The following is a 13,448-nucleotide window of genomic DNA, read 5'->3' as shown; positions in this document are numbered from 1 at the left end:
AACAGCGACCACCGAACATTCAGGGTTGTTCGCGAATATAAATAGTCAATGCTAAACCCCATTTAATTTATGGATATTAACAACAATTTAAAAATTATAATTTGTAAGGAATTAGCCAGCTAGCTAATGAAGCTACTTGTCGGACAGTGAACTTTTCCAACTATTCGACGTTAGCTAACTATAACTAGCTAACTAACTAGTACTGTACATTAGCTAACTATAACTAGCTAACTATAACTAACTAACTAGTACTGTACATTAGCTAACTATAACTAGCTAACTAACTAGTACTGTACATTAGCTAACTATAACTAGCTAACTAACTAGTACTGTACAGTAGCTAACAGTTAATGCTACCAGACAAGGAGCTAGTTACCAGGATATGTCGTGCAACAGTCGCCGTTGTTAGCTAGTTAGTACAATCATACAACCAGCTGGCTAACGCCTTTAACTGTCCTTTGAACTCTTTGAGTTCGCTAATCCTTAATCTTCGCTAATACTACAGTTATATGCTCAGTAGTTAGCTGGCAAAAACAAAAGCAGAGGTAGCTAACGTTATCTAGCTTCAAAATGCCTCCGAAGAAGCAGCAGAAAACCCCGTCGGTGAATATCTCCAGCTCCCTGGAGGAGTCGGAAGAGTTCAGTCTGGAGACCACGGTGCCCACGGAAGACATCTCGTCGTCGGACGAACGGGACCGCACCGGGACGCAGAAAGTCACCCGACAGCTCATCGAGAGGAAAGAGCTACTGCACAACTTACAGCTGTTAAAAATAGAGATGTCGCAGAAAAATCTCATCATAGATAACATGAAAGTGGACCACTTGACAAAGGTAGGATCTCAAAGATGTTCTGTCGAGCTACCAAACCTTCACATCAGCATACATGCTTCTCAAATAGTCTCATATTCTATTACTTATGACTAGTCTCCTATTCTATTACTTATGACTAGTCTATTCTATTACTTATGACTAGTCTATTCGATTACTTATGACTAGTCTCCTATTCTATTACTTGTGACTAGTCTATTCTATTACTTATGACTAGTCTCCTATTCTATTACTTATGACTAGTCTATTCTATTACTTGTGACTAGTCTCCTATTCTATTACTTGTGACTAGAGGGCCCTAAAGTAGGGACGTCAAACGACGTTCAGCCTGCTTCTCTTATGTTATCTTTAACTCTACGTGGTTGGAAAAGGACTTGTAAGTAAGTAAGCATTTCACTGTTAGTTTACACTTGTCTATGGAGAATGTGACATAAAATGTGACTTGCTTCACAGACCCTATGGACACTCCTCTAGACCCCCCCCACCCTAAAAAAACATCTGTCCCGCTTTAAAGTTACTCTTGGCAGTTTTAATAGTAGAATGCACAAGGTGCAATTTCTAAATTGGGTGGTGCATAATCAGGTCCTCTTGTCATGTCAGTCATTACAGACCGTAGAGAGATATTCATAACGTGTCAGAGATGTCCAGATCAACTAGCCCACGTCAGCTAAAGTTTAAAAATAACCACATTTCAACTAGACCACGTCGGCTAAAGTTAAAAAATAACCACATTTCAACTAGCCCACGTCGGCTAAAGTTTAAAAATAACCACATTTCAACTAGCCCACGTCGGCTAAAGTTAAAAAATAACCACATTTCAACTAGCCCACGTCGGCTAAAGTTAAAAAATAAAAACATTTCAACTAGCCCAAGTCGGCTAAAGTTAAAAAATAAAAACATTTCAACTAGCCCACGTCGGCTAAAGTTAAAAAATAAAAACATTTCAACTAGCCCACGTCGGCTAAAGTAAAAAAATAACAACATTCCCACGTCAGCTAAAGTTAAAAAATAACAACATTTCAACTAGCCCACAGCTAAAGTTAAAAAATAACAACATTTCAACTAGCCCACAGCTAAAGTTAAAAAATAAAAACATTTCAACTAGCCCACAGCTAAAGTTAAAAAATAAAAACATTTCAACTGGCCCACAGCTAAAGTTAAAAAATAACAACATTCCCACGTCAGCTAAAGTTAAAAAATAACAACATTTCAACTAGCCCACAGCTAAAGTTAAAAAATAACAACATTCCCACGTCAGCTAAAGTTAAAAAATAACAACATTTCAACTAGCCCACAGCTAAAGTTAAAAAATAACAACATTCCCACGTCAGCTAAAGTTAAAAAATAACAACATTTCAACTAGCCCACAGCTAAAGTTAAAAAATAACAACATTCCCACGTCAGCTAAAGTTAAAAAATAACAACATTTCAACTAGCCCACAGCTAAAGTTAAAAAATAACAACATTCCCACGTCAGCTAAAGTTACAAAAATAACAACATTTCAACTAGCCCACAGCTAAAGTTAAAAAATAACAACATTCCCACGTCAGCTAAAGTTAAAAAATAACAACATTTCAACTAGCCCACGTCAGCTAAAGTTTTAAAAACATTTACTCATAAAGTGTTAAACAAATAAAAATATATTTGAGATTCTTCAAAGTAGCCACCATTTGCCTTGATGACAGCTTTGCACACGCTTTGCATTCTCTCAACCAGCTTCACCTGGAATCATTTTCCAACGGTCTTGCTGAGCACTTGTTGGCTGCTTTTCCTTCACTCTGCAGTCCAACTCATCCCAAACCATCTCAATTGGGTTGAGGTTGAGTGATTGTGGAGGCCAGGTCATCTGATGCCTCATTCTCCTTCTTGGTGTTAGGTCATTGTCCTGTTGAAAAACTATGCCATATAATTTTTTAACTGTGCTGTTTCACAAAAGGTTGTGAACCTAAATACATTTTCCAGACCCAGTATAATTTGCATTTCGTTATCTTGTTGTTTTTAGTCCCACCCTTTTAGCTCCAAACACAACCTGTCCGGAGGACGGAGGAGCTGGAGCTGGGGACGTGCTTATGTATCACTCTACTTGTTCTGTGCTCTCTTCCCTAGACGGAGGAGCTGGAGCTGGGGACATGCTTATGTATCCCTCTACTTGTTCTGTGCTCTCTTCCCTAGATGGAGGAGCTGGAGCTGGGGACATGCTTATGTATCCCTCTACTTGTTCTGTGCTCTCTTCCCTAGACGGAGGAGCTGGAGCTGGGGACATGCTTATGTATCCCTCTACTTGTTCTGTGCTCTCTTCTCTAGACGGAGGAGCTGGAGCTGGGGACATGCTTATGTATCCCTCTACTTGTTCTGTGCTCTCTTCTCTAGACGGAGGAGCTGGAGGAGAGGCTGAATGTTGCCCTGCACCAGAAACAGGTTCTGGCTCTGAGACTGGACAGCCAGCTGCAACTCACCCAGGATGAGAGGAGGTAGGAACAGATCTGAGACTGGACAGACAGCTGCAACTCACCCAGGATGAGAGGAGGTAGGAACAGATCTGAGACTGGACAGACAGCTGCAACTCACCCAGGATGAGGAGGTAGGAACAGATCTGAGACTGGACAGCCAGCTGCAACTCACCCAGGATGAGAGGAGGTAGGAACAGATCTGAGACTGGACAGCTGCAACTCACCCAGGAGGAGAGGAGGTAGGAACAGATCTGAGACTGGACAGACAGCTGCAACTCACCCAGGATGAGAGGAGGTAGGAACAGATCTGAGACTGGACAGACAGCTGCAACTCACCCAGGAGGAGAGGAGGTAGGAACAGATCTGAGACTGGACAGACAGCTGCAACTCACCCAGGAGGAGAGGAGGTAGGAACAGATCTGAGACTGGACAGCTGCAACTCACCCAGGAGGAGAGGAGGTAGGAACAGATCTGAGACTGGACAGCTGCAACTCACCCAGGAGGAGAGGAGGTAGGAACAGATCTGAGACTGGACAGACAGCTGCAACTCACCCAGGATGAGAGGAGGTAGGAACAGATCTGAGACTGGACAGACAGCTGCAACTCACCCAGGATGAGGAGGTAGGAACAGATCTGAGACTGGACAGCTGCAACTCACCCAGGATGAGGAGGTAGGAACAGATCTGAGACTGGACAGACAGCTGCAACTCACCCAGGATGAGGAGGTAGGAACAGATCTGAGACTGGACAGACAGCTGCAACTCACCCAGGATGAGGAGGTAGGAACAGATCTGAGACTGGACAGACAGCTGCAACTCACCCAGGAGGAGAGGAGGTAGGAACAGATCTGAGACTGGACAGACAGCTGCAACTCACCCAGGATGAGGGGAGGTAGGAACAGAGTTGAGACCTTGACTTACCTTAGCCATAATAATATGGCCGGTACAGAGTCTCTCTGATCAGTCGTAGGGGTCGTAGGTCAACACAGGATCACCTTGCTGAACCCAGATCCTCTAAAAGATTGGAAGATGTTCAACCAAGCAGGCATGGAAAGGGTGCCCTCTTTTTATATTTGCCTCTAGTCAGTGTGGTTCTCTGTCTGTCCTGTAGGAAGCAGCAGGCTCTGAGGAAGCAGGAGATGGATGGGATCCTCCTGAGACAGAAGCAGCTGGAGGAGACGAACAGACGGCTGTGTGACAAGGCAGGAGACCTGCGACGCAGCCTCAGGGACCTGGAGCTCACTGAGGACAAATACAAGGAGCTCCGAGATATCCCAGAGGAGAGACTCTCTATCACTGAATACGTAGCGGTGAGAACTGGGGAGAGATCCTGCTAATGTGGTGTGTTAATGCAGTGTGGTGTGGTAATGCAGTGTGGTGTGGTAATGCAGTGTGTTAATGCAGTGTGGTGTGGTAATGCAGTGTGTGCGGTAATGCAGTGTGGTGTGGTAATGCAGTGTGGTGTGGTAATGCAGTGTGGTGTGGTAATGCAATGTGGTGTGGTAATGCAGTGTGGTGTGTTAATGCAGTGTAATGTGATGTGTTAATGCAGTGTGTTGTGTTAATGATGTGTGTTAATGCAGTGTGGTGTGTTAATGCAGTGTAATGTGTGTGTTAATGCAGTGTAATGTGTGTGTTAATGCAGTGTGGTGTGTTAATGCAGTGTGGTGTGGTAATGCAGTGTGGTGTGGTAATGCAGTGTGGTGTGGTAATGTGGTATGTTAATGCAGTGTGGTGTGGTAATGCAGAGTGGTGTGTTAATGATGTGTGTTAATGCAGTGTGGTGTGTTAATGCAGTGTGGTGTGTTAATGATGTGTGTTAATGCAGTGTGGTGTGGTAATGTGGTATGTTAATGCAGTGTGGTGTGTTAATGCAGAGTGGTGTGTTAATGATGTGTGTTAATGCAGTGTGGTGTGTTAATGCAGAGTGGTGTGTTAATGATGTGTGTTAATGCAGTGTGGTGTGTTAATGCAGTGTGGTGTGTTAATGATGTGTGTTAATGCAGTGTGGTGTGTTAATGCAGAGTGGTGTGTTAATGATGTGTGTTAATGCATAGTGGTGTGGTGTGTTAATGCAGTGTGGTGTGTTAATGATGTGTGTTAATGCAGTGTGTTAATGCAGTGTGGTGTGGTAATGTGGTGTGTTAATGCAGTGTGGTGTGGTAATACAGTGTGTTGTGCTAATGTGGTATGTTAATGCAGTGTGTTAATGATGTGTGGTAATGCAGTGTGGTGTAGTAATGCAGTGTGGTGTGGTAATGCAGTGTGTTAATGATGTGTATTAATGCAGTGTGTTGTGGTAATGTGGTGTGTTGTGGTATGTTAATGCAGTGTGTTGTGTTAATGCAGTGTGTTGTGGTAATGTGGTGTGTTAATGCAGTGTGTTGTAGTATGTTAATGCAGTGTGTTGTGGTAATGTGGTATGTTAATGCAGTGTGTTGTGGTAATGTGGTATGTTAATGCAGTGTGTTGTGGTAATGTGGTATGTTAATGCAGTGTGTTGTGGTAATGTGGTATGTTAATGCAGTGTGTTAATGATGTGTGTTAATGCAGTGTGTTGTGGTAATGTGGTGTGTTAATGCAGTGTGTTGTGGTATGTTAATGCAGTGTGTTGTGTTAATGTGGTATGTTAATGCAGTGTGTTGTGGTAATGTGGTATGTTAATGCAGTGTGTTGTGGTAATGTGGTATGTTAATGCAGTGTGGTGTGGTAATGTGGTATGTTAATGCAGTGTGGTGTGGTAATGTGGTATGTTAATGCAGTGTGGTGTGGTAATGTGGTGTGTTAATGCAGTGTGTTGTGGTAATGTGGTGTGTTAATGCAGTGTGTTGTGGTATGTTAATGCAGTGTGTCGTGGTAATGTGGTGTGTTATAATGCAGAGTGTTGTGTTATAATGCAGTGTGTTGTGGTAATGCAGTGTGTTGTGTTATAATGCAGTGTGTTGTGTTATAATGCAGGTGTTGTGGTATAATGCAGTGTGTTGTGTTATAATGCAGTGTGTTGTGTTATAATGCAGTGTGTTGTGTTATAATGCAGTGTGTTGTGTTATAATGCAGTGTGTTGTGGTAATGCAATGTGTTGTGTTATAATGTTGTGTGGTGTGTTATAATGCAGTGTGTTGTGTTATAATGCAGTGTGTTGTGTTATAATGCAGTGTGTTGTGTTATAATGCAGTGTGTTGTGTTATAATGCAGTGTGTTGTGGTAATGCAATGTGTTGTGTTATAATGCAGTGTGTTGTTATAATGCAGTGTGTTGAGTTATAATGCAGTGTGTTGTGTTATAATGCAGTGTGTTGTGGTAATGCAATGTGTTGTGTTATAATGTTGTGTGGTGTGTTATAATGCAGTGTGTTGTGTTATAATGCAGTGTGTTGTGTTATAATGCAGTGTGTTGTGGTATAATGTTGTGTGTTGTGTTATAATGCAGTGTGTTGTGTTATAATGCAGTGTGTTGTGTTATAATGCAGTGTGTTGTGTTATAATGCAGTGTGTTGTGTTATAATGCAGTGTGTTGTGTTATAATGCAGTGTGTTGTGGTAATGCAGTGTGTTGTGTTATAATGCAGTGTGTTGTGTTATAATGCAGTGTGTAGTGTTATAATGCAGTGTGTTGTGTTATAATGCTGTGTGGTGTTCTCCCAGGTGTGTTAATGCTGTGTGGTGTTCTCCCAGGTGTGTTAATGCTGTGTGGTGTTCTCCCAGGTGTGTTAATGCTGTGTGGTGTTCTCCCAGGTGTGTTAATTAATGCTGTGTGGTGTTCTCCCAGGTGTGTTAATGCTGTGTGGTGTTCTCCCAGGTGTGTTTCTATGAGGTGGTGAGTCCTCTCAAAGCCCAGCTCTCTGAGCTCCATGTCAAGAGGAACAGCCTGGCAGACGACCTGGAGACACATAGGACTGAGATCAAGGCCCTTATGAAGGTAGATACACACACACACACACACACACACACACACACACACACACACACACACACACACACACACACACACACACACACACACACACACACACACACACACACACACACACACACACACACACACACACACACACACACACACACACAGAGGACAGATCAGGGCCTTCATGGAGGTACAGACAGAGAGGACAGATCAGGTCCTTCATGGAGGTACAGACAGAGAGAGGACAGATCAGAGCCTTCATGGAGGTACAGACAGAGAGGACAGATCAGAGCCTTCATGGAGGTACAGACAGAGAGAGGACAGATCAGGGCCTTCATGGAGGTACAGACAGAGAGAGGACAGATCAGGGCCTTCATGGAGGTACAGACAGAGAGGACAGATCAGAGCCTTCATGGAGGTACAGACAGAGAGGACAGATCAGAGCCTTCATGGAGGTACAGACAGAGAGAGGACAGATCAGAGCCTTCATGGAGGTACAGACAGAGAGAGGACAGATCAGAGCCTTCATGGAGGTACAGACAGAGAGAGGACAGATTAAAGCCTTCATGGAGGTACAGACAGAGAGAGGACAGATCAGGGCCTTCATGGAGGTACAGACAGAGAGAGGACAGATCAGGGCCTTCATGGAGGTACAGACAGAGAGAGAGGACAGATCAGGGCCTTCATGGAGGTACAGACAGAGAGAGAGGACAGATCAGGGCCTTCATGGAGGTACAGACAGAGAGGACAGATCAGGGCCTTCATGGAGGTACAGACAGAGAGAGGACAGATCAGGGCCTTCATGGAGGTACAGACAGAGAGAGAGGACAGATCAGGGCCTTCATGGAGGTACAGACAGAGAGAGGACAGATCAGAGCCTTCATGGAGGTACAGACAGAGAGAGAGGACAGATCAGAGCCTTCATGGAGGTACAGACAGAGAGAGGACAGATCAGAGCCTTCATGGAGGTACTGTTTGTCTTAGAGCAGTGTCGGTCCATGTGATCGTATTATAACCCTCCTCCTGTGGTGTAGAGTTACGAGGAGGAGCGCAAGGCGAGGTCAGAGCTGGAGATCAGGAACCAGAGACTAACTCTGGAGCTGGCTGACACTAAAGGGCTCATCCAGGAGGGAGACTTCAAGAGGGACAACTACTCTAACATCAAACGGTAAGAGAGGGAGGAAAGACCACCTCGGTCCACCTCTGTTTTCATCAAGTGTCCCTGTCAGTTCAAATGTCTGGAGAAGGATTTACAAAATGGACTCTTTTCACTTTGAAAAATGTATTTATGTGTTTAGACATTTAGAAACTAAACGTCGATCCTCCCTTCCTTTCCAGTGAGCGTGATGCGTTTGAGTGTGAGGTGAGAGAGTTGAGGAAGAGGCTGGAGCTGCTGGAGATGACTCATGAGGTCCAGACCAGGGAGAGGACTGAGCTGAGTCGAGAGGTACAACACCAACCTGGATACTACTGCTACCTGCCTAACACCTTGATGTTGCCAACACAGTACCACTGATTGGCTGATAGATGTTGTCTCACCTTCCTTAGTGGAAGATACTGACTGAAAGTCTCTCTGAATTACAGCATCTGCTAAATGACAACATGTCACGTTAAATGTCCTCCAGCTTACGGTGCCCCTCCTCCAGATGGATAGACTACCTCTAACCCCTCTGTCCTCCAGGTGTCTACTCTGCAGCAGACGGTGTCCCTCCTCCAGATGGATAGACTACCTCTAACCCCTCTGTCCTCCAGGTGTCTACTCTGCAGCAGACGGTGTCCCTCCTCCAGATGGATAGACTACCTCTAACCCCTCTGTCCTCCAGGTGTCTACTCTGCAGAAGTCAGTGACCCTCCTCCAGATGGATTGACTACCTATAACCCCTCTGTGTTCCAGGTGTCTACTCTGCAGCAGACGGTGACCCTCCTCCAGATGGATTGACTACCTATAACCCCTCTGTGTTCCAGGTGTCTACTCTGCAGCAGACGGTGACCCTCCTCCAGATGGATTGACTACCTCTAACCCCTCTGTGTTCCAGGTGTCTACTCTGCAGCAGACGGTGACCCTCCTCCAGAAGGATAAGGAATATGTTCACAGACAGAGCATGGAGCTGAATGTGCGCTGTGCCCACCAGGAAGACCGTCTAGAGAGGCTGCAGACCCAGCTGGATGACGCCCAGAGGGCCAGGGAGGAGGTCTATCACAAATACATCGCTTCTAGGTCAGTACCCCTCCCTAACCCTTCTATATCAGTACTCCTCCCTAACCCTTCTAGGTCAGTACCCCTCCCTAACCCTTCTATATCAGTACCCCTCCCTAACCCTTCTGGGTCAGTACCCCTCCCTAACCCTTCTGGGTCAGTACCCCTCCCTAACCCTTCTGGGTCAGTACTCCTCCCTAACCCTTCTGGGTCAGTACTCCTCCCTAACCCTTCTGGGTCAGTACTCCTCCCTAACCCTTCTATATCAGTACTCCTCCCTAACCCTTCTAGGTCAGTACCCCTCCCTAACCCTTCTATATCAGTACCCCTCCCTAACCCTTCTGGGTCAGTACCCCTCCCTAACCCTTCTGGGTCAGTACCCCTCCCTAACCCTTCTGGGTCAGTACTCCTCCCTAACCCTTCTGGGTCAGTACCCCTCCCTAACCCTTCTGGGTCAGTACCCCTCCCTAACCCTTCTATATCAGTACCCCTCCCTAACCCTTCTATATCAGTACCCCTCCCTAACCCTTCTATATCAGTACCCCTCCCTAACCCTTCTGGGTCAGTACCCCTCCCTAACCCTTCTATATCAGTACCCCTCCCTAACCCTTCTGGGTCAGTACCCCTCCCTAACCCTTCTGGGTCAGTACCCCTCCCTAACCCTTCTATATCAGTACCCCTCCCTAACCCTTCTGGGTCAGTACCCCTCCCTAACCCTTCTGGGTCAGTACCCCTCCCTAACCCTTCTATATCAGTACCCCTCCCTAACCCTTCTATATCAGTACCCCTCCCTAACCCTTCTATATCAGTACCCCTCCCTAACCCTTCTGGGTCAGTACCCCTCCCTAACCCTTCTATATCAGTACCCCTCCCTAACCCTTCTGGGTCAGTACCCCTCCCTAACCCTTCTGGGTCAGTACCCCTCCCCAACCCTTCTATATCAGTACCCCTCCCTAACCCTTCTATATCAGTACTCCTCCCTAACCCTTCTGGGTCAGTACCCCTCCCTAACCCTTCTGGGTCAGTACTCCTCCCTAACCCTTCTGGGTCAGTACCCCTCCCTAACCCTTCTATATCAGTACCCCTCCCTAACCCTTCTGGGTCAGTACTCCTCCCTAACCCTTCTGGGTCAGTACTCCTCCCTAACCCTCCAAGGTCAGTACCCCTCCCTAACCCCCCTAGGTCAGTACCCCTCCCTAACCCTTCTAGGTCAGTACTCCTCCCTAACCCTTCTGGGTCAGTACTCCTCCCTAACCCTTCTATATCAGTACTCCGCCTAATTCATTCAAGGGTTTTTCTTTATTTTTGCTATTTTCTACATTATATAATAATAGTGAAGACATCAAAACTATGAAATAACACATATGGAATCATGTAGTAACCAAAATAGTGTTAAACAAAACATTAGTTTCTTCCACGTAGCCACCCTTTTCTTTGATGACAGCTTTGCACACTCTTGGCATTCTCTCAACCAACTTCACCTGGAATGCTTTTCCAACAGTCTTGAAGGAGTCCCCACATATGCTGAGCACTTGTTCGCTGCTTTTATTTCACTCTGAGGTCCAACTCATCCCAAACCATCTCAATTGGGTTGAGGCCGGGGGATTGTGGAGGCCAGGTCATCTGATGCAGCACTCCATCACTCTCCTTCTTGGTCAAATAGCCCTTACACAGCCTGGAGGTGTGTTGGGTCATTGTCCTGTTGAAAAACAAATGATAGTCCCACTAAGCCCAAACCAGATGGGATGGTGTATTGTTGCAGAATGCTGTAGTAGCCATGCTGGTTAAATATGCCTTGAATTCTAAATAAACCACTGACATTGTCACCAGCAAAGCACCATAACACCTCCTCCTCCATGCTTCACGGTGGGAACCACACATGCAGAGATCATTTGTTCAACTACTCTGCATCTCACGAAGACACGGCGGTTGGAACCAAAAATCTCATATTTGGACTCCTCAGACCGAAGGACATGTTTCCTCCGGTCTAATGTCCATTGCTCGTGTTTCTTGGTCCAAGCAAGTCTCTTCTTCTTATCGGTGTCTTTTAGTAGTGGCTTATTTGCAGCAATTCGACCATGAAGGTCTGATTCACGCAGTCTCCTCTGAACAGTGAAGCATTTATTTGGGCTGCCATTTCTGAGGCTGGTAACTCTAATTAACTTATCCTCTGCCGCAGAGGGAACTCTAATGAACTTATCCTCAGCAGCAGAGGGAACTCTGGGTCTTCCATTGCTGCGGTGGTCCTCATGAGAGCCAGTTTCATCACAGAGCATGATGGTTTTTTCGACTGCACTTGAAGAAACTTTCAAAGTTCTTGAAATGTTCCGTATTGACTGACCTTCATGTCTTAAAGTAATGATGGACTGTCGTTTCTCTCTGCTTATTTGAGCTGTTCTTGCCATAATATGGACTTGGTCTTTTACCAAATAGGGCTATCTTCTGTATACCACCCCTATCTTGTCACAACACAACTGATTGGCTCAAAAGCATGAAGAAGGAAAGAAATTATATAAATTCCACAATTTAACAAAGCACACCTGTTAATTGAAATGCATTCCAGGTGATTACCTCATTAAGCTGGTTGAGAGAATGCCAAGAGTGTGCAAAGCTGTCATCAAGGCAAAGGATGGCTACAATCAGGTATAATATAATGTTTTTTCCACAGAGACCACTACAAGACAGAGTACGAGAATAAACTTGCTGAGGAACTGGAGAACATTCGTCTGAAGACCAGCCAGGAGATCGATAGCCTGCAGAGGACCTCAAAGGAGATGTACGAGAGAGAGAACAGGTGAGATTATAGAGATGTACCAGAGAGAGAGAGAGAGAGAGAGCGAACAGGTGAGATTATAGAGATGTACCAGAGAGAGAGAGAGAACGGGTGAGATTATAGAGATGTACCAGAGAGAGAGAGAACAGGTGAGATTATAGAGATGTACCAGAGAGAGAGAGAGAGAACAGGTGAGATTATAGAGATGTACCAGAGAGAGAGAGAGAGAGAGAGAGAACAGGTGAGATGATAGAGATGTACCAGAGAGAGAGAGAACAGGTGAGATGATAGAGATGAGAGAGAGAACAGGTGAGATGATAGAGATGTACCAGAGAGAGAGAGAGAGAACAAGTGAGATTATAGAGATGAACCAGAGAGAGAACAGGTGAGATGATAGAGATGTACCAGAGAGAGAGAGAGAACAAGTGAGATTATAGAGATGAACCAGAGAGAGAACAGGTGAGATTATCGAGATGTGCCAGAGAGAGAGAGAGAGAGAGAGAACAGGTGAGATTATAGAGATGTACCAGAGAGAGAGAGAGAACAGGTGAGATGATAGAGATGTACCAGAGAGAGAGAGAGAACAGGTGAGATGATAGAGATGTACCAGAGAGAGAACAGGTGAGATGATAGAGATGTACCAGAGAGAGAACAGGTGAGATGATAGAGATGAACCAGAGAGAGAGAGAGAGAACAGGTGAGATGATAGAGATGCCGCCCGTGTCCACTAGAGGGAACTCTTTCACTGTGTTCTGAATACAGTACTGTACTTTACTCAGACCATGTAGAGAGAGAACAGGTGAGATGATAGAGATGTACCAGAGAGAGAACAGGTGAGATGATAGAGATGTACCAGAGAGAGAGAGAGAGAGAGAGAGAGAGAGAGAACAGGTGAGATTATAGAGATGAAGCAGAGAGAGAACAGGTGAGATTATAGAGATGAACTCTTTCAGTGTTCTGAATACAGTACTGACATTACTCAGACCATGTAGAGAGAGAACAGGTGAGATGATAGAGATGTACCAGAGAGAGAACAGGTGAGATGATAGAGATGTACCAGAGAGAGAACAGGTGAGATGATAGAGATGTACCAGAGAGAGAACAGGTGAGATGATAGAGATGTACCAGAGAGAGAACAGGTGAGATGATAGAGATGTACCAGAGAGAGAACAGGTGAGATGATAGAGATGTACCAGAGAGAAAACAGGTGAGATGCTAGAGATGCCGCCCGTGTCCACTAGAGGGAACTCTTTCACTGTGTTCTGAATACAGTACTGTACTTTACTCAGACCATGTAG

The 13,448-nt window shown here is 45.2% G+C and overlaps 1 protein-coding gene across 1 annotated transcript in view; it reads left to right on the top strand.

The window, feature by feature from the left end:
• The first annotated feature begins 279 nt into the window (after nucleotides 1–279).
• The window catches only part of pibf1 (progesterone immunomodulatory binding factor 1), a 40,846-nt gene continuing 27,677 nt past the window's right edge, over nucleotides 280–13,448 (top strand). Inside the window, exons 1-8 of the mRNA XM_046333581.1 lie at nucleotides 280–831; nucleotides 3,200–3,300; nucleotides 4,390–4,588; nucleotides 7,076–7,195; nucleotides 8,215–8,348; nucleotides 8,519–8,627; nucleotides 9,217–9,398; nucleotides 12,046–12,171. Of these exons, the coding sequence (XP_046189537.1) occupies nucleotides 571–831; nucleotides 3,200–3,300; nucleotides 4,390–4,588; nucleotides 7,076–7,195; nucleotides 8,215–8,348; nucleotides 8,519–8,627; nucleotides 9,217–9,398; nucleotides 12,046–12,171 (1,232 nt within the window). The 5' untranslated portion in view covers nucleotides 280–570. The remainder of the gene's footprint in view (nucleotides 832–3,199; nucleotides 3,301–4,389; nucleotides 4,589–7,075; nucleotides 7,196–8,214; nucleotides 8,349–8,518; nucleotides 8,628–9,216; nucleotides 9,399–12,045; nucleotides 12,172–13,448) is intronic.

The sequence above is a fragment of the Oncorhynchus gorbuscha genome, unplaced genomic scaffold, assembly GCF_021184085.1.
Source record: "Oncorhynchus gorbuscha isolate QuinsamMale2020 ecotype Even-year unplaced genomic scaffold, OgorEven_v1.0 Un_scaffold_472, whole genome shotgun sequence".
NCBI lineage: Eukaryota > Metazoa > Chordata > Actinopteri > Salmoniformes > Salmonidae > Oncorhynchus > Oncorhynchus gorbuscha.
The sequence above is the reverse complement of the archived record's forward strand: the minus strand, read 5'-3'. Positions and strand labels throughout refer to the sequence as shown.